Genomic DNA, 26,873 nt, shown 5'->3' with positions numbered 1-26,873 from the left:
AGCAAAATGTTAGTGTTTATAAGATGTGTATATAAAAAATGTAATAATTATTGATAGTTTTAGTTTTTCACGTCCCAAATGGGACTAGATCAGCTTTGTTCAATGTCTTTGCGTGGTTGTGATTAGAGTTTTATTTTTTATCAAATGAAAAAGTGTGAATACTCTTTTGATGGTAATGTCAATAATGACCAGTAGGGGGCGAAAGATGCAACCAAACACCAGAGCGTCTACTGCGAGACTTCAAAGAAGAAACGCAGCAAGAGTCAGAAAGTTCGACGTCGCTTCGAGCAGGACGGATCGGAGCCGACAACGTCCGAGCCAGCACAATGAAGACTTGATCGGAATTAAAAATAAAAGGTTTATATGGTCAAATATCAACCATGTTGGCCTTGGTTCGCCTCTGCCTTCTGCTTGTGTGCCTTAAGGGCAGCGCAGGTGAGTCTGTTTTTATGCTAACATTTGTCTGCGAACATCATTCGGAACGAGTGATGTTCTTAATAACTATTTTTAATCATCTGTATATGTTTATCATAATCATTTTAGCAAGCCGAATGATTTATAGCTGCTTTATTTTGAATTTCCTTTATTAAATTATGCTATTGTTTGCGGAGGTGATTTTATTATCTATTAAAGGTTAAAATTGATCTGGTTTAAACGGAGTCTGGCGTGTAATGTTAAAGGAAACAGAAAGTGTTTTTGTTCAATGACGCTGCTGAATTCTTCCAATGTAATTATATTAAGTGGGAGCTGTTTTGCTTTGTATGTTCATACTCTAATATCACACCCCTATCCAAGCATTATTAGCAAAAAACAAATCATTTGGGCAAAACCCAAAAGTAAAAGGTCGATTGTAAATGCGCATTGCTTCGCCATTATATAATTCAAATTATGTTGTAAACTTGCAGTGGATACACCCATAAGCAATAATCATCGCAGATTAGATTTTACTTAAGTGTTTCTGCCCTGGTAAATTTGACCTAGAAAGGACGTTTCTGAACTGATCTGAGAGTTTATCTCGAACCATCTCAGGTTAGATAAGGTCGTGGTTTTGATTCTTCTCTCTCTGAATTTCTTTGTCAAATGAAAGCAACTGGAGTTTGAATGACGTGGATATTTTTGTGGTTAATAATCAGAAAACAAAGCAGCTGATGTGTTTTTATATGTATCTCCCATTCTTTAAAAAAAGTAATTTTCTTCTTGTGATGCAGATCTTGAAGGTGTCTCCACGTGGTTTCACCTTTAATGTCTCCATTTCCCCCTCTAGCTGCTTGATTTACTGTATTGTCACATGCCATACATGCACAGTCTGCACATTAAATGGAAATGTAACAACTTGAAAGTTTAGTATCATAAATTGCTGATAAATACATTGAAAGAACATTTTTAGACGTGAATAAACATTAAACGTAATTATATGTGGAATTCTCTGTATTTTTCTGACTACTTAACTCTAATTTATGAAAATACTAAAATATAACAACAGTTAATATACACCTCATGTAGATGTTTAAGAAAGGGTTTGACTTTGCGTACAAAACGAAGATATGAAAGCACCAGTAGTGGTCATACGCTGATTGCTGAATGTTATTTTTTTCTGTTTTGACACCTGGTTTATATGTAAAGTACTGCTTATTTTGCAGAAATTAACATAGTATTTTACTATTTTGATAGTAATTCTAGTGAAATAAACATAGGACTCTATTTACACAGTGGATTTAAGCATAAAATTATGTTTCACCTGTTAAGGTTATAAGAAATAGTCTAAAAACTGTGTTGCAGCTTTGATGTTGTTTTTAGGGTTTTTCCAAGCAGTTATAAACAAATTTGGCTTATAATAAAACATTGTTTGCAAACTGAGGGCACATTTTTCCCAACAGCCACACCGTTGTTTTCTAGCAATAAAGAGGGTACTGTATGCTCTGTTAGCCAACTTTCAAATAGGTTATGTAAAGTTCAGAATGCTTAATATTTTCCTCGAGGATTTTATCTTCTTCCTCAGTTTATCAGATGCATTGAAGCTTTTGATAAAGTGGCTGCTTGTTAAACTGGTTTCAACTCTTTACTGAAATGGAAATATGAAAATCTCATAACAACATCATGTGGGAAAGTTTTAGACTAATGTTTAGAACAGTTTCAAAACGTGTGAAATGTTTCATCCGTTTTCATTTGGTTTTAGAGAGAACAGAGTCAGATATGATCAAACCCACCAACCTTACTGCTGCTACACACTGCCAATCATCTGGCTGAAAAAAGACTTCTGCATCTTATTCATGTTTGCAGAAATTTATCTGGTCAATAAAACCCCTAAAAATCAATTTATTAGAACTAAAGGAGCACTCTTATTAAGTGAATGCTCATGTCAAACTACAGTTGTTTAGTTGTTCTTCAATAAAAGCAGTTAGATTATGTGACACAATTTAGTTTTAAATCTGTGTGTGAATATCCTAAGAAACCAGAACGTTTGTTAAAATCAAACCTGTTCTTTCTGTAGAATACTACTATGGACAAAAACTGTCCTCAAATAGTCCAAAACGTTGCATTGAATTGTGTTTTGTTGTCTTGAGGATGCCGCGTTTTCTGAAAAATATAAATTCAACTCCAAAGTACTTTATTTATCCAAAAATTAAATGTTGACACAGATTGGCGGAGATTTTTAGTTCTTTATTTTTTATTCATTAACGTTTTTTATGAATTCATGTTTTGCAGACATTGTTCTATATGTACGATTCATAAGCCCATATTACAGGAGGTATAATAATAATTTAAGACTTTTATGAATGTAACAATACTGAAGTATTTGAAAATGATAAAGTTTTAGTAATTTCTTCTTGTGGAGAGGAAAAATTTGCTTCGAGATTCTCTTGGGACTCCCATGTCTGCCATGGTTACTCACTTTAATAACTGTCCAAAACTGAAAAAGTAAGAGCAGAAAAAGGCAAATTTCATGGTGATTCCTGTTAGAGAGATGCTGGAATAGGAGTTACGATCCTTTAACATCATGGACGGTTTTAACTTGCCTCTTTGTCAACTCCTTCATGTTGCCATGGTTACACACCTTAATAACTGCCTGACAATTAAAAAGCATCAGAAAAAGACCCAATGGTTATTCTGACTATGGTTAGGGAGATGCTAGAGTAGGGGGCATATGATTTTTGAAAATTGTGGTCAATGAAAGAGATCGTTTTAACTTTTCCTACTAGTTCTTTTCAAATCCTCTTGGGACACTGTTGCCATCGGTCACACACTTTAACAAGCAAAAAAAAAAAAAAGCAAGAGCAGAAGACCTAATTATCATGATTAAAGAGATGATGGAGAAGGGGATAAGATCCTTGAACATTTTGGTCAATAGAAGAGATGGTTTTAACTTGCGTCTTTCTCAGCTCTTCTTGGAACTCCTTGTTGCTATGGTTACGCACCGAAAGTAAAAAGTTATGAGCAGAAAATGACCCAATTATCATTGTGATCATTACAATCGTTCTTCACTTGATTCCTGTCACTGTTATTGTCATTCCTCATTGGTTATTGGCCAAGAATCTTTATTTGGAAGCTGATTGCTCATAATTTTTGTACCGTCCTGTTTCATTGACTGCCTGATAAATGAGCCAAGATTTCATTGGAATAACTCTAAACGTTCCTGCAACCGAGTTTCAGCTCATTGAACGCCCTGAAAATTGAATATTTTCCCAGAAACAATGACTGGAACTAAAGAAAAACCCGAGACGCTTCAAATCCGAGAACAGCAGCAGGTTTTTCTCACAATGCTTTTCCTGAACGAGGAACTCGCACCACAGAGAAACTCCTACAAGCTTAGAGAGGCGTGAGCTAACAAACTCAAATTCAACAAAAAATATTATGAATAATAGAAGGATGAAACAGAATAAAGGAAGTGAGGACTTCTTCTTGTCCATCTTCTCTCAAATCTTTGGATGTTACTGAAGAAAGAGGAACAAGTTCCTCCACAGATTAGCTGGTCAGGTGGTTTTACAGCTAATCTGTAATACATTGAAATACATTGTGCCATGGTTGTTGCAGGTCCTCTGCGAGACAGAACAAAAACAGGAAGTGCTTTTATAATATGAGTCTCTGCTTGTTGTCGTGCCGACGGACTCCTTCAGGGTTTGGTTTGTACGTGAGATTGTGCAATGTGTTTCAGAATGAGTCAGTTCCTCACATGACTGCTGCCGAGGTTTCAGCTTCTAAATCATAGAAAGGCGTTCAACCTTTCAGGGATGTCAGGCTTTTTTATGACTAAAAAAAATAACATCCCAGAATAATTTTACACAGAACAAGAGTCCAGAACGGTTTGTCATCAACATCTGGGTGAAAGCAAAACGTCTCCTGCTGCTCAGCTCTACAGTAACAACATGGTAGGGAAGTAACATGATAGAAATGAGGTTTTAGGGCATCCGGACCCGTTTTGTGACCTTTAGATCAGATTATTTGAAGCATCCAGAGAGTCTGAAGTGCTTTAGCAAACATTTAAACGATCTTAAGTGTCTTCAAAGTGTTCAGATGTTTAAGTGATGATGCATAACTTTCCCTGCAGGGTAATAAGGGTTTGTGGCGAGCACGGTTATTGATTTAATGATGGAGGTGGATAACTGCATAAACAACTTAGGGCTGGGACATATGTAATAAAAATTAAATGTGATCCTTTTTTTCAGATCTTAATCTTTTTTTTGTAGCTTTTTTTTTTCTTCTAAAAAATAAATTACAAAAGAAAAAGAAAACGGTTTCAAATAGTGACTTTAAATTCACTCATCCCGTCTCTGAATTGTACAACAGAGGCTAAACAATAATTCTTGTTTAATTATGAGAAGGTAGTAATAATTATAGCAGAATAAAGATGCAATTTTAACAAAAAAGCGCCTTTTAAAAATCACATTTTGGACGTTTTTGTACTTCAGGTTGGTTGTCTACTGCTTCTTAATACAGCGCAAGCACTTAGAAAAACATCCAGACATTTACTGACAATAAATTACTGTTTAAAAACAAACTTACAACAGTAACATCACAAATCAGCAGCCACTGCCCATTACCTAGAAACCCCTCCCATTACCTGGAAACCCCACCCGTTGCTTAGCAACCCCAGGCTAGCCCATCTTGTCACCTAGCAACCCAAACTGAGTTTCAGTATGTTTGATCAACTGGTTTTACTTCTTAATTTATCAAGCTGTTTTTTAATTATTGTGACAAGCTTGCCTTGAAATGCCTTGCTGCTGAAATGAGCTATACAAATAAAATTTGATTGATTGATAGATGTTTATTATTTCCACTGTTCTGGCTTCAACCAATTAGCACAAAGGAAAGTAAATGCAGCTGCTTCAGCCAATAGTGTGTAAAGGAGCAATACATCTCATTATTTCAGCTTCCTAAACTACATTTTTCCCCAGCTATTTCAACTATAGGGAAACAAAAGAAAATAATTTACATTCCACAGAAAATCTACAAATACTGAAGATTAGCTGGAGTTCGTAGTATTTTAGTGTTTCTGGAGTTGCTAGACAGAATGTTTAAGTCCAGCAAATAATCTAATTTAATTTCATTTTATTTTTTATTTCATACTATGAACTATGAGTAGTTACATAGTTCATGTAACTATGAATAGTTCATGTACCAACTAAAAGAATCAAAAGCACCAAAAAGAAGAATAAACCTATAAACACTTATTTACATTGAAAAAAAAATTGGCTATTCAACTTAGAAAACTGTTTCAAACATTTCAAATACATGACAACTCATCATCTTATTCAGATTAATTTGTTTCGGTTGCAGCTGAAGCAGAGCTGACCCCTCCTCATGACCTCTTCATGTTGACCTTAAACACCAACTACACTCTGACCTGGGACTGGGACCAGAGCGCTGCCGGATCCGACTCCGCCACCTTCACTGTGCAGTACGCCGGGTAAATCATTTACATCTCCAATAAAAATATAAACCTGATATATCTGATGAAGGGAAAAACTAAACGTTGTTGCACTGGAAACCACTCTGCTAGAAGATACTTAAGCTATGATAATTTTTTTTCAAAGTATTAATGCTGCATAGAGTTCAAATCTGCTCTAAAGTATAACACCGTGTGTTTCTGAGGACTTCTGCTGCTACTTAATGCTTTAAAATGTTCAGCATGAGCTGGAAAATTTAATCCAAACCCACCTGACAAATTAATCACATTTCTCCTTCCTCAGAGCTCTGCATAAGAGACGAACAGCAGAAATTATGGAAGACTGGTGCTGCCATAATTTAGAATAAATACAAGAATAAATAAATGACTCATTAGAAGATACAGGATCAAAAAGTAGCCTTACACATAACAGAATATGATTTTATTTATGTGCTTTTATGCATATTTTTTTATTTATTCCGATAGTTTTCAGTCATACTTTTTTTCTTGAATTTTAAATTTTTTTTCTTTTGTTTATTACAAGCTTTTTTTTCTTCCATATTTATTACCACCCAAATATGACTTTTGATTTTTTTGCCCCAAAGAATAAAAAGAAAATCATCAAAAGATTATTTGGAGGGGAAAAAAAACTTTTGGAGGGTGATGATATATTTAAAATGTATTTACAAAATATTTTACTGCTCTTTTATTTTTTAAACGCTGATATATTTTCTCCAGTCTTATTTTTTGGTAACCGAATAGTTTTGTTTGTGCCTGTTTATTTTAATCTTCAGCCAGCCAAAATATGGGGAAAATGGCGCCTTATAGTCCGGAAAATTTATTAAACAAATCTCTTCATTTTTATTATTTTATTGCATTTAAAGGCACTATTTTATTTAGTCAAGCTGCTATCTGGAGATATAATTTTAATGAGTCATTTATTTCTATATTTATTTTTAATTATGACAGGATTGGTCCTCCATAAGAGGCATTCTTTTGTTGGTAATTAATTTTCAAGTAAAAAGCGTGTTTTCAGAGCTGTTCACTAACATAACCTGTATGACAAAACAAATGTACCAATAATCAATAAGCTTTTATGGTAGAAATCAACTTCAGAATGGAGGGAGTGTTTTATGTTTTTTTTTATTATTTTCCCAGGAATCACCAGCTGAAGAAGAGGAACCCAAAGTGGACCACAGTGTGTGCAGAGACCTCTGGGAGGTCATGTGACCTCACTAGGTCAGGACTGAACTACCTGGGCCTTTATACAGTTCGCGTTCAGACCAACATGAACGGAAGTCACTCAGTGTGGAAATCGCTACAGTTCTGTCCCGATAAAGACGGTAAGAAAAACAGTTCAAATAATCACTCCTCCACCACCGTGCTTGGTTTTTGGTGTGAAGAGTTTTTGCTTTGGGGGGTTGTCGAGCCATTTGTTCAATCTTATTCTGCTTGAACTTTAACCTTTAACATGCTACATATGAGGTTTGTAGAGTCTGAGATAGAGCTCTTGCCCTGCCAGCATGCCTAGGTGGGCCCCAAATGGGGGGAAGGAGGGCAGACCTGATGGGTCCCATATGAGTTTGTCCGCGGGTTCCACGGTGCAAACCCACGTGGGCCCTTCATGGTGGTGGGCCCACATGGGTTTGCCCATTTAGGGCCCATGTAGGGCCCACGTAGGCTGTGGCCCTACATGGGCATACCCCATGTGGGGCCACCGTGGAACCCGCGGACAAAACCATATGGGACCCATATGTCTGCCCTCCTTTCCGCCATGTGGAGCCCATCTAGGCATGCTGGCAGGGTGGTTGATTATTCTGACGATTAATCAGTTATTCTGACGATTAATCGGTTATTCTGACGATTAATCAATTTAATCTGATTTTTAAAAATGTACACATTCAGAAAATATTTCATTTTACCACTTGAACTTTTTTTTTATAAATGCATTATAAGATTACAATAAACAAATAATTCAATTCCTTTTTTAAACAAAACAAGGGTTTTATGAACTAAAATGCAACAACATAGCATTTATCTTGAATACAAAATATTATTTTTTTGTTCAGTTTTGGCCTAAATACCCAATGGCCTTTTTGAGTCTGTATACTGCACTTAATGATTAATAAATTCTGAAATTTGTGAAAGTTATTATAGTAATCGATTAATCACGATTAATTGCGATTAATCGTCTCAGTCCTAGTGTTAACACACAGTCGTCTCTGCTCCAGAAAGTCAAGATTGCTTTCTTTTTTAACTCTTCATCTTGTGTTTGTTTTTCCTCCACCAGCTGCTATTGGACCTCCGTCTAAAGTTCAGCTTGGTGTCTCAGGAAGCACTCTGGATATTTTCATCACCGACCCTCAGAACAGCTCCAACGGCTCCATGAAGGAGCAACTTAATAAGCTGTACTATGAGATTGTTTACTGGGAACAGCCTAAAGATGGAAAGGTAGGTTAACTACCTGTTTTTCTAAATTCCCCTCCACTTTTCTCTCTGTTCTCCAAATTTATCAGAGAACAAACCTGAAATTTCAGCCACTGTCTAAAAACAGTCACTCAAAACCCACAACTGAGCTGTTTGTTTCTGCACAATGTTGGTTTTTCACTCGTGCTGCGGAAACTTTGCACAGGTGCTTCCTGCATCTCATGATAAATGACAGACACCAAGTGGGGCAATCACTTCCTGCGTGTAGGTTTATTTAGTAATGCTGCAAGAAGATTTGCATCTCTTTCTTGTATGCAGAATTGAAACTTCTGGGTGGCACGGCACGTCGAAAAACAAGTTCAGACCCGCATATAAATAATATTCCCTGATGATATTGGCCTTTACGAGCACTCCTGCCACACTGCAGATACTAGAGCTGAAACGATTAATCACAATAATTGTGATTAATCGATTATTGAAATAATTGTCATAATTTAGTAACTGATTAAAATAACATATCGAGGGCAGTAATTAAGTCAAAACTGAACAAAAAATACAAACATTTTGCATTTAGGATGAAAACACCTAAATGCATATTTACATATTTATCTGTAAATATGTTTTAGACAAAACTTGTCAAGTTGTGCAGTTTTAGTTTCACCTGGTTCAGATTTACTAAAGGAATGTTGCTACAAATGATCAATGTTTATTTTCTTAAAAAAAAAAAATTCAATTATTTATTTGCATTTTTAATGTATTTCTAATATTACATGAAAACGGTTTAAGTAGTTAAGTTTCTTCTTTCTAATTGAATTACAAAAAAATAAGCTTTTGTTAATATTCTCATTTATTGAGATATTATTTTCCCCTTTATGTTTATCATTGTCTTCAGAAAAAAAAAAAAGTCTCTAGATTCTGTTTTAAATGTGACTGTTTTAAGTTTTTGGGACATTTCGTGCTGTAGCTGTTCATGTTCTGCCTTTGTGAATTAATTTGCGGTGTGATTTTCAGGGTTCGACACCGATGACGATGACCACCGATGTCACCATGCTGACCCTGTCCAAGGTCGAACCCTGGACCCGGTACTGCGTGCAGATCCGATCCCACGACGACTTCTACAACAAAAGCAGCACATTCACGCAGCCTCTCTGTACCCAGACCGAAGGTAACTGAATTAAATGCACTATTTTTTCTTTAATCAATTTTTTTTTCATCTTTTCTCACTTTACTTTTCTAAGAAGAAATTGGAAATTAGTGAAAATATTATCAAAAAGTGGTTTCGGGGAGTTGCACGATGGCTATAAAAATATTTTAACTGCGAGAGTATAGTCATAATGTTAGCAGAGTAAAAACACAACAAATTTACCATGTTACAATGTTTTTGTGTGATTTTTGCTTTGTTTTTGTCGAAAAATAGTTTTATAAGGAAGTTTAAATTGTCTCCGTAAGACAAATTTTTTTTTTAATTTGATTAATCGTCAAAATAATAAATGACTAAAATAATCATCACAGAAAGATAAATGAGGACTGGATGAATCGCAGAAGGAAGTACACTGCAAAAACACAAAATCTTACAAATGTTTTTGGTCTAGTCTTCAGTGGAAATATTTTAGTTCACTCAAAATAAAAAAAATAAAAAACAACTTACAAGTAACTTTTCAGCAAGATAAAGGAGCTTGTTTTAAGTCAATAATTCCTTAATATTGATTCAAAAAAAAGTACTACTTCCACTGGTAGATTATGTCACTTATTTCATATTCAATTGGCACTGTGCCGTTACCTAGCAACCCAAGCCAAACCAAGACCGTTGCCTAGCAACCCACTTCTAGTTCCACTGGCTGATTATTTCACTTATAACAAGACATTTTACCATGTTTGTAAGTGAAATAATCTGCCAGTGAAATGAGTATTTTTTTCATGGCGGAATTATTAAAACAAGCTCGTATATCTTGCTGAAGTTTACTAAGTTATTTGAGCTAACTAGACAAAAATACTCTTTAAGATTTAGTGTTAGTAGTCAGATTGCTTTAAGTTGTTTGTGTTGGTCGCATCAGGTGTTGTTCCTTGGTGGAAGATCTTCCTGTTCTTCCTGCTGTCTCTGGTGAGCTGCTTCCTGGTCGTGCTGCTCTTCCTCTACGGCAGCCATCGCTGTTTCCAGATGTGCAAAGCAACTTTCCTTCCTAATGAGAAGCTGCCCTCCTACATCAAACAGGTACAGCCTTCGTTTCCCACAGCAGGACATATTTTATTGTCTTCCTAAAACTGCAGATTTATTTATTTCTCCTCTTCCTGTTTCTTCTTCCTCCAGCATGAAGGTGACTACCCATGCCTCATCGTCTCTGACTGTGAGTTGGATCTGTGCGATCCTGTGATTGTCTGCCCAGAGTCAGCCATCTTGATGAATAATCCAGCTGTGGACTCTGCAGCGCCCCCAGCTGGCCTGGATCAGGACAGAAGGTCATTTGGTGTTCATTTAGCTCCTTTTCTCTTGAGATCTGCAGGGGGAATTAAAAATATCCCTATTAAATTAGGGCTGAAATAATTAATCGTGATTAATTGATAATTTAAATGATTATCAGCTATTAAGTATTGATTAATCGTTAATTGGAGATCACAGACCCAAAAAAGGCGATTTTCTTAAAGAATAACACATTCAGAGGAACAGTTAACCTAAAACTGTTCAAAAATATGAACATTTTACATTTAAGATGAAAACAAACTACCTAGAACTCCTCAAGTGACATTTTTGCTTCTTCAGCCTTTAAGCAACTTTTGCTGTCCAGTTATTAATCCCAAATAATCAACATATTAGTAGACAGTGTGTTTTTTTTAAGCTACAGATTCATTCTTTGCTATAGATGCTCAAATGTTTAAGGGACTAAAGGATATGCAATATCGCATTTCAGGAACTAACATTTTATTTTCTTATTTAAAAAAATGATTAGTCCCGACCCCACTAAGGACAAGGGTGCAAGAAAATGGATGGATGGATGGATGGAAAAAAATTATTAGTTAGTTGCATATTTGCATCGTTTAATGTATTTCTAATGTTGTGCAAAAAAAAAAAAAACAGGTTGAAGTAGATAAATGAAAAATCTGCAGAATGTGATGATTTTTAAACGATTAATCGATTGAATAATTGATTACTAAAATAATTCTGAGATGCAATTAAAATATCTGGGATCTTTTGTGGTGTCAATAAGCAAGACGTAAAGAGTTTCAGATAAATAATTTCACAACATTTTCCACCTTCAATGTGACCTTTGACTGACTGATGAATTACCTTTATTTTCTCCCTAAAAGATCTAAAGTTTTCATGACATTTGTGAACATTATGTCACTTTAAAGTTCTTAAATTATCCTGTTTTTCTCTGTAACTGGTTATTTGTCGACGTTTGTGTTTTAACTGAATATTTCTCTGTGTGCAGCGGCAGACACAGCCGTCAGAACAGCAGCAGCAGCGGAGATTCTGGAGTTTATTCTGCGGGAGGAAACTCCGCAGGCCTGCAGCCCAAGGTCGCCTCGACCTTCACAGACGTGAATCCCCTTTTCAACTCCGAGAAGCTGAATATGCTGAGCATGAACTCAGAGTTTAAAGTTTCTCCCGTCGTCCAAGACGAGGGAGTCGTAGATATGGAGGTCTGAAGGAAGAGCAGCTCGTTTTTCCCCTGTAGGGGGAGCTGTTCGCTCAGAAACTGAAAACGCCTTATGGTGACATATGCTGGTTCTGGTTCCAGACCGGATCGCCGTTCCACTGGAAGGACTGTTGACTTTGCTGTTTTAATCATCATATGTTGTAAATCATGTTGAACTGAATGATGTTTTTTCTTTGTTTGTTTGTTTTTTTACTTTTTGTCATCTTGTTGTTGTAAACTGTCATAGTTGGCGTGCCGCAGCTTTTATTAATGAGCATTAATTATGAATATTGATTGAATAATGAAACAGGATATAGTGAATTCAGTGCTTCAAACTGGCTTAAGGCAAACATTTTATGAAGTTGTGTCAGATTGTCCATCTGTGAGATGCTTCTGTAATTTCTAATAAACCAATTGTGGTCCAAGTGTTTGACTCGGCCACCTGTTTGCGCTCTGGTGTACGGCGGCCTATCAGTGTCATGATAGACAGGGAAAAAAAAAAAATTATGCCAAAAAACAAGGACATTTTTAGATTAATCCCATCAATTTCCTAGAAAAAGAAAACAAGGAAATTTGTGAGCTTGAAAAGTAAAAAAAATTTTTAGAAAAATAACTCAAATTCTGCGATCAATCTAAGACATTTAAAAAAAATACTGAAAATTTCTGAGTTTGAACGATCTTAAAATGTGCTGGGGAAAAAATGATCTAAATTGCTAGCTCAATTTTAGAAATTTGAGTTTGAAAAGTCAAACATTTACCAGAAAAAATTCATTTTTTTTTTCAGGAAAATTTGTAAGATGTCAAAATTTAGCAAATGTTTGTTCAATTTTTTTTTTTTTTTTTGTAGAAAGTTTCTGAAATTCTGAAATTAACCTCAAAATCAATTTTTTTTTGTTGCAATTTTTTTGACTTTTCAAGCTTTTTTTAATATAAAATTTATGAATTTTTGGTAGAATTTTAAAATGATCTACAATGGTCCCATTTCACTGTGGTACTGTTGTGTTTCAGGGTTTAGTTTGCAGTTTTATTCAAAATAAAGACTTTATATGGTGGCATAGCAGATTGATTGGCTACATTAAACTATAAAATGCATCAGGAGGCCAAGAGGAAAACCAAAAAGAACTATTGAAGTTCTGAGAGAGGACATGGAGCAAGAGGTTGCAGAGAATTGGACTAAATGGAGAGATGATTCGCTTTGGCGACCCCTTGAGAAGAAAAAATCTGTTCTTAAATAAAATTAAAATTGTACTGGTTAAGCATTGTATTTTCTGAAATTTAAGATTATTTTAGAATAATCTAGTCCAGGTTTAAATTGTCTAACGATGTGGTGGAAGAAATGGACCCAAACATCGATCGATTTAGACATAAAACTTTGGGTCTTCGTTGCAAAATGATTCAGTCCAACTTTGATCTTTTAAATTTATTTATGTTTTAAACATAAATGATCAAAGGAGGCTGTACTCAAGTAATAATAGCTCTACTATACTAAAATAATAGTAAAAGGTAGCCATCCATAAATTTGTCAAGTATGTGTAAAAAATATTTGGTATTGTTCAAAACATCAGTGATATAATATTTACAAAGTACATCATAACTCAGACCAAAATATAAAGTTTTGTGAAAATGTTTGTAATTTATATTTATATAAATAACATAATTGCAAAAATAAAAAACAAGGCAAAATAAACTTTTGGTTAAAGCTAACTTGTTCATTCTAGATAAAGTAAAAGTAAGAAGTGCAGCGTAGTAAAAAAATAATATTCCTAAAGAGTTTTTTTTCTCCCAAAAAAAAAATTACTCAGGTAAATATAACTTAATATCACAGAACTCTGGTCACGATTCTTTAGAAAAACAGCGACGTATCCGAAACGTTTATGAAGCGGAAGTTACGCAAGTGAGTACAGAAATACCTTAAGAAAACGAAGTTGATAGAAAAAAATATATAGAGATATTTTTTTGATTTTCTTATTTATTTTTTGTTTGTTCGTTTTGGGTGTGGGTAATATACATTTAGCATCCCGGTGTTCACACTGCGCTCCAGTAGATGGCGGCAATGCACATCAATAAAAGAGGAGAAGAAGAAGAAGCCCGTCGATGGTTGAGGTCAGGTGACTGTTGTAATGCGTATAGATCTTTTGACGGGAGTAATGTTTTTATGGAAATGTTGGTAAATATGGACCATTGGAGACGGTTATGTCCTTTGACGGATCTTTTCCGCCCGAAATTCGTTGTCCTGGTTCTGTTCTACTTAGTTTGGGCCGCAGGAGGTGAGTTTAACGGAAATACCCGAATGTTTCGTTTTCTCTGATTTGCTTCTCTCTCCTCAGCTCGGCCTGATTCTGTCGGTTCGGGTTCAGTCAGTTAACTCGGACATGAAACATTTTAGCCTTTATTATTAAACATTTTTTCCTATGTTCGTGTTGAGTCAGTAGAACTGTCCGAATTCGGAAGGGAAGTTTCTCAAGGAGGCCGCTGAAAAAAAGGGAAGAGGCCTCTGAGGCCTGGTTCACCTTCTATAAAGCTTTTATTTGTAGGAACCTGTCGGAACTTTACCTGTAGTGTTGACTGAAAAGAAGTCCAGTTTTTTTTTTCTTGAGTTAACAAGGTTTTTCTTTCGGCGTATCAAACAGTTTGGAAATGTTTTTGAAATAATAATAATAATAATAATAAATAATAATAAAAACCAAAGACGGCATAAAATCCAGAAAAAGTATACATTTAGAATAAATGTCAGAATAGAATATACTTTATTGGTGCCCAATGGGAAATATCAGATTTTACCTGGATTATACCTTATATTTAAGGTTTAAAAATACCTTGAGTAAAAACAGGATTAAATAACAACAAAAAATCAATGTGAAGCAAAGATTAAGTCAGAATTACCTTTCAGGATGCATTTAAAGTATAATCCATATATATGAAAAGATAAAATTATAAAAATTCCTGTAAAAGGCAGGATTGAAATCAAGATACTGTCAGAAAAAATATAAATAAAATCCAGGTAAATCATGATGTAATTAGAAAAAAGACAAGATTAAAATCTGGATAACAGTCGAGATATAAACAGAAGACATTTAAGAAATGATTCAGGTCAAGAAAGGATAAAAATCCTTCATTAAATCAAAGTAAAAGCAGAACAAAACAGAGATAATTTCAGGATTAAGTTATTACCAGAACAAAGCTGGATAAAATCTGAATGATGTCTGATTATGAAGCTGCGATGATTTTGGAATATAATCAGGATACATTTAAGATATATTCCAGGTAAAGCCAAGATGAAATGACAACAAATCCAAAATAAAGTAAGGCATTAAACAGATTTAAAATCAGGGTTAATCTATGATAACATTTTAATATAATAGAGGAAAATAAAGGATTAATAAAAGCCAGGATAAAATCCAGAGAAGCCAAGAGATACCTGGGATAGAATCTGGATATTTTATTCATGGTTTTCACAATACAATGTTTATTTTCTTCAGATCCTGTGACGACGCCACAGCCGATCGACGTTGTGATCGACCAATCAAGTGTGAACTGGACCTCAACAGCGAGTGACGTGACGTTTACAGTCGAGTCTCACGAGTGAGTTCTGCTGGAAAAGTTCTGCTAATGTGGGATGACACCAATTAAATCAGGAACAAAGTCTGGATAGGAATTCAGAAACGATTTGGGTAAAATCATAAGATGAAGATTAAATCAAATCAGGACAAAATCCAAATATGTTTTAGGAAAACATCTAACATAAATTGGGGTAGAATTAGGAGATGGTCTAATATGGAACAGGTGAAATCCAGATTATTTTTTGGTGGAAATCAAAATAAAATTGGATGAAAATGTTTATAGCCTCTCGCCGGAAATGAAGCTGGAGAGAGGCAGCAGCAACCCTCTCCGCCCCATTAGGAACAAGGGTGTAAAGAAAATGGATGAATGGATGGATGAAAATATTTATATTGAAAACTATATTAACTTTGAGGCAGAATAAAATCTTAGAATGGCGACGATGGAAAGATTTATTTCAATTAAAGTTGTCAATTTATGGAATAATTTTGAGAGTGAGATTAAACAAAGTAAGTCTCTCTGTTTTTAAATGAAAATAATTATGATGAAGCAATATGGCATTTAATAAGGTGGTGGGTTGATGTGTATTTAAAATTTTTTGTGTATTAGAAATATGTTTTTAGTAGGTTCTGAGTTGAATAACTAGTTTTAGTTTCTGTGAACATTATACGTTTATACTTCTTTCTGCTCCTTTTCATTCATGATTTCTTTTGTTGCATGAACTGTTCATATTATTGAATGAATGAAATAAATAAATACATTTTATTAAATAAAACTTAAAGAGAAACAGGAACAGATCAGTTATGACAGTTAAAAAATCGGGGAGAAAATAAAGCTCAAAATAAAATAAAATACAAGTTTTAAATCATATAGAACTAAAGGAAATTAAAAGTAGTTGTATATTTTAGAGTCTCAATTATTATATTTAGATTTTTTTGAATATATTTCATAAATGCATCGCAGGTGTATTTTATAACTTTTTGGTCTTTTTTTTTGTCCTCAGCTTTGAGTCGGGTTGGACGCCCATAGAGACGTGCAGAGAGATGCGCTTCACTTCCTGTGATTTGAGTTGGGAGGAAAGCAGCAGCAGCTGCATTCGGCATCGTGTTACAGCTTGGAGAAACGGGATTGAGTCTGAGCCTGTTGAGGCCTGCAGCAGAGATGGTAATAAGCCAGATGTTTGCTGCTGTTCGGTTAAACGATGATCACCTGGAATTTTCCAGTCGTCCTTTATAACTTTTTATTTTTCTCCATGGAATAATTATACAAAATAAATTTGCTCTATTTTTTTCCTTCTTGGCATATGTAAATGTTTCAGATCATTAAACATAACCTGAGTAGATGGAAATGTAGTTTTCAAGGGATGCTTTTATCTGTTAATGGTGAAATGTATCCAAATCAACATGGCCGCTTGATATCACGCATTTAGTATAACTGGTAATGAGTCTTTTTCATCACCGTCGAGGAATTTTCTTTGTAGATTTTTGATTCTGCAAACAAATCTGCAAAGAAAACCCCCAAATCAGAGGGTTTTCGAGCATAATCAGCATTTTAAAAATCAAATTTAAAGCTACAGTATGAACTTTTATTAAACTGTTTTTTTAACCTATTTATTAAATTGACTGCAGAATATAAGACAGATAATCTATGAAAAGATCGATCTCCTCCAACTCCTCCTTGAGCTACTACTATCATCTAAATAATGCACCACTCCCGACCAAAAACAACCAATCAGAGCCAAGAGGAGGGTGCTAGCGCCATCAATCAACCTCATGTGCTCGCTTCAAAATATGCCAATGGAGGAAAAACAACTCATCTTTAAGGGAAAACCATTTATCCACATAATCGGTGGCTATGCTAACTAGCCTTAGAGTTTACAACAAGCTCTGCTATCAGGAAGAAACTTTAGGGATGAGCAACACCACTCTGAGAGTGATTAACAGCACTAAGACTATCCTCCTGGCCCTGATTGGGCGTTTTTCGTTGACCCTGGGTGAAGGCAGAGGAGCTACATTTTTTCACAGATTATCTGTCTCATTCCACACTGTCATGACATAGTGACAGTTTCAATGAATATGTTAAAAAATATTGTTTATAAAAGTTACAAACTGCAACTTTAAAGAAAAGATCATGGATGATAGATTTTAGCCTCATTTTATTAGGATCAAATGCACAAAATGGTAAAGAAAAAGAGTCTGAGGACTCGACCCTGAGGCACTCCACAACTCAGACGAAGAAATAAAGAATGTAAAATAGTACATAAACACTGGTTGAACAAGTACGAGTAATAAAAAAAAGCAAAACCTTTTGTTACTGTTCAGAACTGGAAGAAATTCAGGAGGATACCAAGAAGGTCAACAACCTGACACACATCAAAAAAGAAAACCTAGTTAGTCTGCTTCTAGCTGTGGTTAACCTTCAGACCGGCGTGGTTTGTATGATGTGAGAGGTGTGAAAATCTTCAAAACACTCAAAGTGAAGGATCTATTTCGTAACTGAGCTGTTAAGGTTCAGTGTCGGGCCATACTAACGAGATGAATATGTCATGATAAGTTTATAATTTCTGAAGATTGATTGAGCTCCAGAGTCTCGGGTCGTTAACGGACTGAATCCAACCAGTATTCCTGTCTCTTCCAGGCCATCCGTGCTCTCCGAACTTCACTCTGACCGCAGCGCCTGAATCCCTCACAGTCAACCTGAAGAGAAACCACAATCTGCATGAGGAGCATGCAGACAAATTGAAACATCGGATCTACTTTTGGAAAAAAGGAGAGCAACCGAAGGTGAAGAGTGAAATGTTTTATCACCAGATATTCTCATTAACTCAACTATTAACTCTGCTTTTTTTTTTCTTTTTTTGTTTTCAGAATGAGAAAGTCACCTTGTCCTCAGTGTTAATCGATGGCCTGGAAGTTGGCGAGACGTACTGTGTGACGGTGCAGTTTGCTTTTCATTTGAAGGAATACGGTCCAGCCAGCTGTATGCAGTGTGAAACCATCCCTAGCTCCAGTAAGAGCCTGTTGTTTACCCCTCCAGTTGTTTTCTGCCCCATTTTAACTGCTCACTAACTGAAATTAACTGGATAAAGCCACATATTTCATGTAGGATGCAACCCAGGATGATTGAAGATGATTATGGAGGTCGGTGTTATTTATTTAAAAGGTCCTGTTTTCTCCTCAGGTGGATCAAAACAGACGCAGATCATCGTCATCTGCATCGTCCTTTTGGGTATCGTTCTTTTAGTTGTTTTTGCATACGTCCACCTCTTCAAATCCAAGAAAATCAAAGAGATCCTTCAACCTCCGTACATGATCCCAATGGTGAGAACCCGCTTTGTTTTTCAAACAGGAAGTTAGACATCAGTTTGTTTGTTTGTTTGTTTTCTTATGAGAATGATTTGTGCTCTTTATATCTATTTTTCTTTTTCATTTTTAATATCAGGACATAAACAGTAAATTAATAGCATTTTAGTGTTGGACTGAACTCTGCATGCTGGGTCACTGGTTGCTATGGTGATTCCCTCCTTTTCTAGAAGGGATGGAAAATCACTTTGAGCCTCAAACAAACCGTCACTCTGTAAAAATGTTACGTTGTGTTGAAAAAGTTCTTGAACCAGACGTGGTAGAATCCTCTGATGGCCTGACACGTGAATCTTTGTGTCTACGGTGTGGGATGTTGTAGATGTGAGAGGTTAAAGAGAACTTTGGTTTCCCGTTGTGAGGGGAAGATTCAGAGGAGCATTAGAACAGAAGTGAATGGGAGGAAAATGTGTGAACTTTGCTTTCTGAGGGGATGCCAATGGTGCACCATTGGTTCCGGTGCCAATGGTGCACCATTGGTTCCGGTGCCAATGGTGCACCATTGGTTCCGGTGCCAATGCGCTTTTCTATTTAATTTTTTAATGTAATTTTCTCTCAAAGAAAAAAAAACATCATCTGTTTGCAAAATTTTATAATTATCTTTACTTTGCTATTTTAAAGTAGAAATAAAATGACAGTTCTTTAAAAATTACAACAAATTTCTCATTATAGGTGTTTATGTAAAATTATAAGTTGTCTTTTTTTTAATAGTTGTGACATTTGCAGGTTAAATGAGTTTTATTTGGTTTGCCTGAAGGTAAAAATGGTAACAGTTAATCTGGTTTCATTCAAACTTTAAAAAAGGTTTTTCTTCTTCGTGTTCACTCTGACTGATCATAATCTTCTGTCCTCCAGACGTTCAAAGAGCCGCTTCCGCAGCACAACTACCAGCCTGTGGCCGTGAGTCCCTCAGAGGAACGTTACGACGCTGTTTCCGTTATAATTCCATATGAGTCCAGAGGAGTCTGACCTTCGCTTCCTGCTGGGACTAAAAACTTTACAGATTTAATCTGTAAATCTTCTCCTTTCATGGAGGAGCGCTCCTAACTTGGTCCTGGCAGGTGAAACTGTTGAGGTCTGGAAAATGGAGGAGGTTCTGTTACAAACAGGCCTTAACCAGCAGCTGTTTGCACTTTTCAATGTTGATATTTCTGTTAAATACTGAAGATTAGCTGGACTGCGGCTTCCCCAGGTTCATCAGCACTTGTTCAGACGGACCAAATTTGGGTAGAGGAGCCAGAAACTGTACCCTTTTTTCTAAAAAGTTGCTCAAATAAATGTGACTAGTTACCACCCACCTGTGATCCCAACAGAAATCCTCACCAGTTAAAGTCCAGACATCCCAGTAAGAATCTAATCAAATCCCTGGTTTTTATATTTATAAAATTGAGTTATTTTTTCCTCTGAATGTCCCAAAGTGAGTCGGACTGGACTGCTTCTTTGTTTTTACGCGGTGGTTTTAATGTTTTTGACTCATAGCTGTGAACGCTAACAGAGCAATCACTGAAACGTCCTCAAAAGGATCCATGAATCTCTCCACTTTCACCGATTTTCCTGCTTCCTGTTATGGAGTTTAAAGCTGCATGCTTTTAATTTGAAAGGCAGCGACCCGGAAGTAGGGCACTCTCGGGACGTTCGACCTTCTTTTGTGTCTTTATTTTACCAGAACGTTTCCTACAGTCTGAACAAAAAGGGAATTATCATCTGTCCCAGTGATTCTGTGTTCCTGGAAAATGGGGGAGTCGCTTATTGTTTATTCTTCCGGAGTCTTAGCAGCCTGATAACTTCCTCTTCCAGTGGACTAAAATGGCGGTTGCTGGGATGAAGTGGATTGGATCCTCACGTGCCATCCTATCCTGCCAAAGTTGGATTCAACAATGGAAAACCTGGATTCAGATCCAGCAGCCAGAATGTGTTGAACTGTTTTCTCCACTGGATCAGTAACGTTTGTACAAATCTGTGTTTATCTTTGTGATTTTATTTTATTTTTTGCTCAGGACTTTATCTTTCTGCCTCATCGTGGTGCCTAACAGACTGAAACGAGTCAAATAAACCTGTATTCTTGTCTGCAACTGAACCCAGGATCTTTACGTTTCACTTTATGGTTTCTTTTGGTTTAAACTTGTCAGTAGAAAAATAAATAAAATGTAGGGTAAAAAATCAAGTTTTCTGATGTTTTTATTTAGCTATATATGTAACATTCCAGTGTAAGAATAGATTTTCATTAATATTGAGTCCCATTTTATGTACATCCACTGAGCTATTCATCAAAAGGGAGTTTTATCTCAACTGAGCGAAAGCATTAAAATGAATCCTGAAGTTTAATCTCCTTATGTGGTTCTTTTTTATTGTGAACACATTCATGCCTATGTAAATTTGAGGATTTACATCCAGCTGGATTTCATTGTCAAAAGTTAGACATGAATCCTAAAAGGTTACAGTTAAATAAAATGAGAGATTAAGGAGCCGCTTCAGTCTGACAGCTCAAGTTGATAGCAGTAAATTACTGATTGGGATTGAGTTATAGTTTTTGCTTATTTGTTTTGCAAGTATGTGTACATGTCATTTTTTTTCTTTTTTTTTAATCGGCAAGATCCATGTGATTTTATTTATTCATTTATGTTTAAGATTGAAATGTCATTTATTTGAATTGTTTCTTTTTAAATTCTTTCATTTAGTTCTATTTATTACATTATTTTTTCATTTATTTTATACATTTTTATTTATTACATATTAAGTTGCCTTATATTTACATATGTTCTTTTAATTCTGCAACATTTTAATTTATCTTTTTTAGCAGTATATTTCTTAATAGTAATATTTAGCTTTTTGTTTGTACGTAATTGATTATATTTTCTTTTTGACTAGATTAAACTATAGTTCTTTTTAGGCAGGTCAGTTGAGATGAAAGAGATTGTTTAAACCCCTTGTAGTTGCACTATCGACCAGCAGGGGGCGGAAACGTCGCTTGCGGCTGTTTCTCGACCCGTATGCAAACGAAAGGAAGATGACCCAGAGAAGCAGGAACATCCGTATTTGATTTGAAGTAATCTGAGTATTATTCAGGGTAATCGGGGTAAATAAAGGTGAGTAGTAGGTTATTAAGCTGCATGTTGACATTATGAAGCAGATTTACTCATTCTGACGTTAATACGGGTTGGTTATAGACATTTGTCGCTCCGACAGACCAAACGTTTGATTTTAAATCCAATTAAAAAGCTCTAATAATTTATCTAAGTGTCAAAATTCGTTTTTTCAAAGTGAGCAGAGCTTTCTGTTGCTAAAATGTAAAGAAGGATTTTTGTAAAATGAAACTAAACCCTGAGAGCTGCTTCATTTAGAGGCTGAAATATGCTTTTAGTCATTTACTGAGAAACTGTCAAATAATCAATTCATTATTTTATTTTATTTATCATAGCTGCTCTCCAGTTTTAGAGACAGAATAATAGAAATTGAGAATGTTAATTAGACCGCTCAGTGTCTTCATGCATATTTTCAGAGCCTCGGTTTCCAGGCGGAGCTGCAGGAAGTCCAGTAGGACCGAGCCAAAGAAACGGATCGATCGCTGGGAGGAAAACCCTGCGGATGATGGCTGGCTTCCTGGACAACTTCCGCTGGCCGGAGTGTGACTGGTTTGACTGGGGAGAGCGGAGGAACACCGTGGCCTCGGTGGTGGCTGGATCCCTGGTTAGTGGCACCCCGATGGGTGTTAAACTGAATAACAGTTTATTGGTTTCATGGGTTCCTGTTTCTGAGCAGTTTCTGTGTTTCTGCAGTTCTTCACCGGCTGGTGGATCATGATCGATGCTGCAGTCATGTACCCCACTCAGGACATGATGAACCATTCATTCCACACATGTGGAGTTTTTTCCACCATCGCTTTCTTCATGTGAGGAACAAAATAGCAGATGGAAAACTGATGGATGGATGGATGAAACAATGAATGGTTGGATGAGTGGATGGATGGAGTGAACCATGATTTGATGGATGGATGTATGGAAGGATGAAACCATACTTTGATGGACGAGTGAGTGGATGGATGCTTGGATGACCTCACCAGTAACATAAAACCAGGTAGTCCCAGTAAAACCAGTATCAGAACATTCTGTCCTGTTCAGTAATGGCCGCCCCGGTTTTAATAGCCGCCGCTGTTCCTCTCTGTTCCAGGATTAACGCCGTTTCCAACAGCCAGGTCAGAGGAGACGCGTACGGCGAGGGCTGCCTTGGGCGGACAGGTGAGTTTGAGCCCTGGTTCTGATGGCTTCTGGTTCTGTTGGGTTCTGGTTCTGATCACTGGGGTAGTTAAAGCTCCCATCAGTTTTTGGTCGCATCCTTCTAAACCTGATGTGTTTCTGGAACTCCAGGCGCTCGTCTCTGGCTCTTCATCGGATTCATGATGATGTTTGGGTCGTTCATCGGCTCCATCTGGATCCTATTTGGAGCGTACGTCATGCCAAGTAGGTTTCCTTCCATCTCCTCCATGTTTGTTTGTTTTTATTCTTCTGATTCAGACAGAAAACTAAGAAAGAAACAGGTTTCTGTGTAAATTAAAAAACAAGATTTAAACTAGACAGCATATACTCTTCAGAACTTGCTTTTAGATTTTTTTATAAATTAACTCTGTGAAAGCAGATTTTTCCTATACCTTAATATAGGAAAGGTGTCCAATATAGGGGTGTCCAATATATGGTTCGAGGTCCATTTGTGACTGTTGGGATGATTTTGTGCGGCCCCCAAAAGCAATTCCAGAATGACGCAAATTTGATCAAATGTTGATAAAGACGGACAATTTAAAAAAAAATTTTTTACACAATTTTAATAAAATCTCATTAAAATTTGCATCTATAGCAAGTAGTATTTGTTTTAATATTTTTTGCATATTTTATGCCTTTCTTTTAGTAATGCAAAAAGATTCCCTCCAAAAACCCACTTTCAGTCAAGATCTTTAATGATTTACGGAATTGTTTTCTATCTAGTCAAATCTGACAACTTTGGTTGTAGAAAATTGATCAAAAGAAAAAAAAAATATTTCATTCTGTATATTTTACAAATAAAAAGTATAAAATTAGGTCTCAGATGTACTTTCAGTTTAAAAGTATTGACCCATGTAAGAAAATATTTGGACATCTCGGCCTTGATTTGCCCGAAGATATTCCTCTGGCATCAGGTTTCGTATTTTATCTTAAATACTAAATGTTCTGGTCAAACTTCCACTTCTATGCTGATGGTACTGTGATGTATCAAACTCTCCAGTGGCTTCAACAATCTTTTAACAATAATATGTCAGTGGTCTGAAAACAATTAAAAACTTTGATGTTCCCCTTTTCTCAGAGAAAGATGTTGCTCCGGGTCTGGCCGTGTTCTTTCAGAACGCCTTCATCTTCTTCAGGTGAGTAAAACCTGGAACTCAGATGTAAAGTCAAGCGGCTCCTGGGTTTTGTTGCATTAAGCATTGCTGCTTAATGATGCTGCTTAATGATCTTGAAGCTAGAAATAGTTACCATTTGAAGTGTTTCAGATGAGAAAACACTGAGATAGAAATAAGACGCAGGAAGTTAAGGTGGCAAAGAGAAGTCACCAAAATTAAAAGCTACGACACAAGAAAAAAAAAGATTTAACTACAGCAAAAGCCACAACAGAAGTTAAGAAACTAACAAGTTTGTCAACTTTTGTTTTAGCATAGTTTTCATTTTAGCATAACTTTTGTTTTAGCATAGTTTCAGCGTTAGCATAAATTCCATTTCAGGATAAACTCCATTTTAGCATAGCATGATTTCTGTTTTACCATTATTCCTAAAACTGTTTTTGCATAACTTTTATTTTAGCATAAATTCTGTTTTATTGTTCTGTTGTGTATTTGGCCTCTGTTGACCCTTCTGGGCCACCATACTGAGTTGCCTGAATAACCAACAACAGCGTTTGTCTGCAGTTCTCTGATCTACAAGTTTGGCCGCACAGAAAACCTTTGGGGTTAACCGGCGAGCCGTCCTGCTGTCTTCACCTTTTACTCTTTTCATCTGACTTTGTCACTGCTGTATCTGTAAATATTCCCTGCTCCTGAATATTTACATATATTATTATTATATTACATTTATATTAAAAACATGTTTAAAAAACATGTTTTTAATAGTTTTTTAAAATGAGAATTAGATTTTAATGCCTCACATGTTGACATTAGATATCAAAAGGGATATTTTTTGTGTTTTACATGCAGGTAAAGAGTGACTTTCAGGCTGATTTTTGTATATCCTAAAGGGAAACAGAAAGAACAGATGAGTCCAGAACCTCGCAGGTTAAATTATTTATGTGGTTCTGCTGAGTAAATATGGAAGCTGCTCTTTATCGTCACTTTGGGGGTAATTTATGAACTTTGAAACCACTGGAACATTTTTAATTATAGCTGTAAAGTATGTAATTTATTTTTTTCAGTTTCTGTTGTTTTAGTTATGTTAATTTTATTTATTAACATGTAAATATTTAGATTTTTGTATTGACAAAGCATCTGCCTGCTGCTGTAGAGACTTTAGTTTTTATTTTTATTTAAATCAAGGGATCCAGTGATTGCTAAGGTAACAGCATTAATCTGTTCTCTTTCAGGGGTACGATAGAAATGTGTTTTTGTTTTTTAATGATCTTGTACTTCCTGTATTGTTTTTTAAACTGGATATATTTGAGTTTTTATTATTCCTGTACCTTTTTAATGAAAAAGAAGCAGAAGAGTCAGTGTCCATAAGAAAAGGCCGGTCATTAAAGGGTTATTCTGAAAAATTAACACCTTGTTCTCTGTTTTATTTTGCTTTTTTTATAAATATGGTACATTTTTAATCGATCTTTGTTTAAATGTTTTGCCAAATACATCCCACTGATTTACAATCTAAAGATGCAGGCTGAACACAAAGTAAAAATGAAAACAGATTAATGTAAAAAAGTAAAAGGATAAAATAAAAAAGTAATTTCCGTCTGATTATTACTGATTACAAAATATCAGCTGTGTGTACTTGCTCTTCTCTTCCACAGGGGGCAGCATGGAGCTCCAGCTTCACGTCAGTAACTGGAAATCCTGCTCCAAAGCAGGAAATCAGCTGTTTACCTGTAAAGTTACATTAAGCGATGGTGAGATCACTTCCTGTCAGGGCAGTCGAGTTTTCATTTACACGTTTTTATTTTAACGGTAAAAACAAAGCCATATAAAAAAACAAAGCAGCAAATGTTTGTTTCAACAACCAGCTAAGTGCTTTTTGTTATTTTTTTAGTGATTTACTAGAAATAAAAAAAATAGAGGTTAATAAATCTTAATACTTTTACTCAGTTTATTTGGCTTTTTAAAGAAAATGTTCGAATCTAGACCATTACAGATAAAAACAATGGTTTGTAAGTAAATCTAAATTAATTTAAAGGTAAAATCTGGGCTAATTATGCAACTTCCGGGCGGTTCTGAACAAAATTAACAGCAGTGGTGTTCAAAGTGCGGTCCAGGGGCCATTTGCAGCCCATCAAAATGTATTTATGCAGCCCTCAACCATGATTCATGAGTGGTATGAAATATGAATTGTTCAGTTTTAAAATGAAAATAAAGTAGTTTTGCTTATTTTTTGAGTAAAAATAATTAAAACCTTGTCTTTATATGTATTTCTGCTTTTTGTTGGTAAGGAAGGCCCCAAGTTTTTTTTGTTTGTTTGTTCCTTTTTTTCAGTTGAGCTGAGATTTCGGTTTTTAAATTGTCCTTTTCTTCGGGGCTTTTATTTTTGAAGTCTTTACAACCGGATGTTCCCATCTGTGTCGCTGCCGTTTGTCGCCTTTCCAAACAACGAGCAGAAATTTCTCCAGAAATAACTTTTCTTGATTCTTTCGTGAAGTCAGGTAAATAACTCAACTCAAAGACTCATCCTCTGAGCTTTAATGTTAGCTAATATTAAATAAATGTGTTTTCCTCTGAGCTTTAATGTCAGCTAAGATTAAATAAATGTGTTTTAGTTGTTTATGTCGCCGTGGGAAACTTTAAGTCGTTCC

General features: G+C 35.6%; 4 protein-coding genes across 4 annotated transcripts in view; all 4 read left to right on the top strand.

Moving 5' to 3' along the window:
• The first annotated feature begins 240 nt into the window (after positions 1 to 240).
• On the top strand, positions 241 to 12,371 carry LOC103461786 (interferon alpha/beta receptor 1b-like). Its single transcript, XM_008404138.3, has 8 exons — positions 241 to 435; positions 5,776 to 5,905; positions 7,043 to 7,227; positions 8,175 to 8,335; positions 9,323 to 9,476; positions 10,366 to 10,523; positions 10,620 to 10,768; positions 11,740 to 12,371. Exons 1-8 carry the CDS (start codon positions 381 to 383, stop codon positions 11,954 to 11,956), a joined length of 1,209 nt encoding a protein of 402 aa, XP_008402360.1. The 5' UTR covers positions 241 to 380; the 3' UTR covers positions 11,957 to 12,371.
• A 1,637-nt stretch (positions 12,372 to 14,008) lies between these two features.
• On the top strand, positions 14,009 to 21,027 carry ifngr2 (interferon gamma receptor 2). Its single transcript, XM_008404137.3, has 7 exons — positions 14,009 to 14,213; positions 15,426 to 15,528; positions 16,508 to 16,668; positions 18,142 to 18,287; positions 18,372 to 18,513; positions 18,685 to 18,824; positions 19,719 to 21,027. The coding sequence occupies exons 1-7, from the start codon at positions 14,102 to 14,104 to the stop codon at positions 19,830 to 19,832; spliced, it is 918 nt and encodes a 305-aa protein (XP_008402359.3). The 5' UTR covers positions 14,009 to 14,101; the 3' UTR covers positions 19,833 to 21,027.
• A 773-nt stretch (positions 21,028 to 21,800) lies between these two features.
• Positions 21,801 to 25,635, top strand: LOC103461783 (transmembrane protein 50B). Its single transcript, XM_008404135.3, has 7 exons — positions 21,801 to 21,949; positions 22,363 to 22,550; positions 22,640 to 22,752; positions 23,031 to 23,098; positions 23,228 to 23,320; positions 24,195 to 24,252; positions 24,793 to 25,635. The coding sequence occupies exons 2-7, from the start codon at positions 22,449 to 22,451 to the stop codon at positions 24,836 to 24,838; spliced, it is 480 nt and encodes a 159-aa protein (XP_008402357.2). The 5' UTR covers positions 21,801 to 21,949; positions 22,363 to 22,448; the 3' UTR covers positions 24,839 to 25,635.
• A 970-nt stretch (positions 25,636 to 26,605) lies between these two features.
• LOC103461836 (protein mono-ADP-ribosyltransferase PARP4-like) overlaps positions 26,606 to 26,873 on the top strand; it is a 50,133-nt gene continuing 49,865 nt past the window's right edge. Inside the window, exon 1 of the mRNA XM_081604679.1 lies at positions 26,606 to 26,723. The gene's annotated coding sequence lies outside the window, so the exon portion shown is untranslated. The remainder of the gene's footprint in view (positions 26,724 to 26,873) is intronic.

The sequence above is a fragment of the Poecilia reticulata genome, chromosome 2 (genome assembly GCF_904066995.2).
Source record: "Poecilia reticulata chromosome 2, P_reticulata-male-v2, whole genome shotgun sequence".
Lineage (NCBI taxonomy): Eukaryota > Metazoa > Chordata > Actinopteri > Cyprinodontiformes > Poeciliidae > Poecilia > Poecilia reticulata.
This window is presented reverse-complemented; position numbering and strand designations above follow the sequence as displayed.

Excerpts from the sequence above, each read along its gene's own strand:
- LOC103461783 (XM_008404135.3), top strand. The coding sequence starts at position 22,449 with ATGATGGCTGGCTTCCTGGACAACTTCCGCTGGCCGGAGTGTGACTGG. Across the intron at positions 22,551-22,639 it reads CGGTGGTGGCTGGATCCCTG|TTCTTCACCGGCTGGTGGAT; the intron begins GTTAGTGGCACC and ends GTGTTTCTGCAG. Across the intron at positions 24,253-24,792 it reads AACGCCTTCATCTTCTTCAG|TTCTCTGATCTACAAGTTTG; the intron begins GTGAGTAAAACC and ends GTTTGTCTGCAG.
- LOC103461786 (XM_008404138.3), top strand. The coding sequence starts at position 381 with ATGTTGGCCTTGGTTCGCCTCTGCCTTCTGCTTGTGTGCCTTAAGGGC. Across the intron at positions 436-5,775 it reads GTGCCTTAAGGGCAGCGCAG|CTGAAGCAGAGCTGACCCCT; the intron begins GTGAGTCTGTTT and ends TTTCGGTTGCAG. Across the intron at positions 8,336-9,322 it reads AACAGCCTAAAGATGGAAAG|GGTTCGACACCGATGACGAT; the intron begins GTAGGTTAACTA and ends TGTGATTTTCAG.
- ifngr2 (XM_008404137.3), top strand. The coding sequence starts at position 14,102 with ATGGAAATGTTGGTAAATATGGACCATTGGAGACGGTTATGTCCTTTG. Across the intron at positions 14,214-15,425 it reads CTTAGTTTGGGCCGCAGGAG|ATCCTGTGACGACGCCACAG; the intron begins GTGAGTTTAACG and ends TATTTTCTTCAG. Across the intron at positions 15,529-16,507 it reads TTTACAGTCGAGTCTCACGA|CTTTGAGTCGGGTTGGACGC; the intron begins GTGAGTTCTGCT and ends TTTTGTCCTCAG.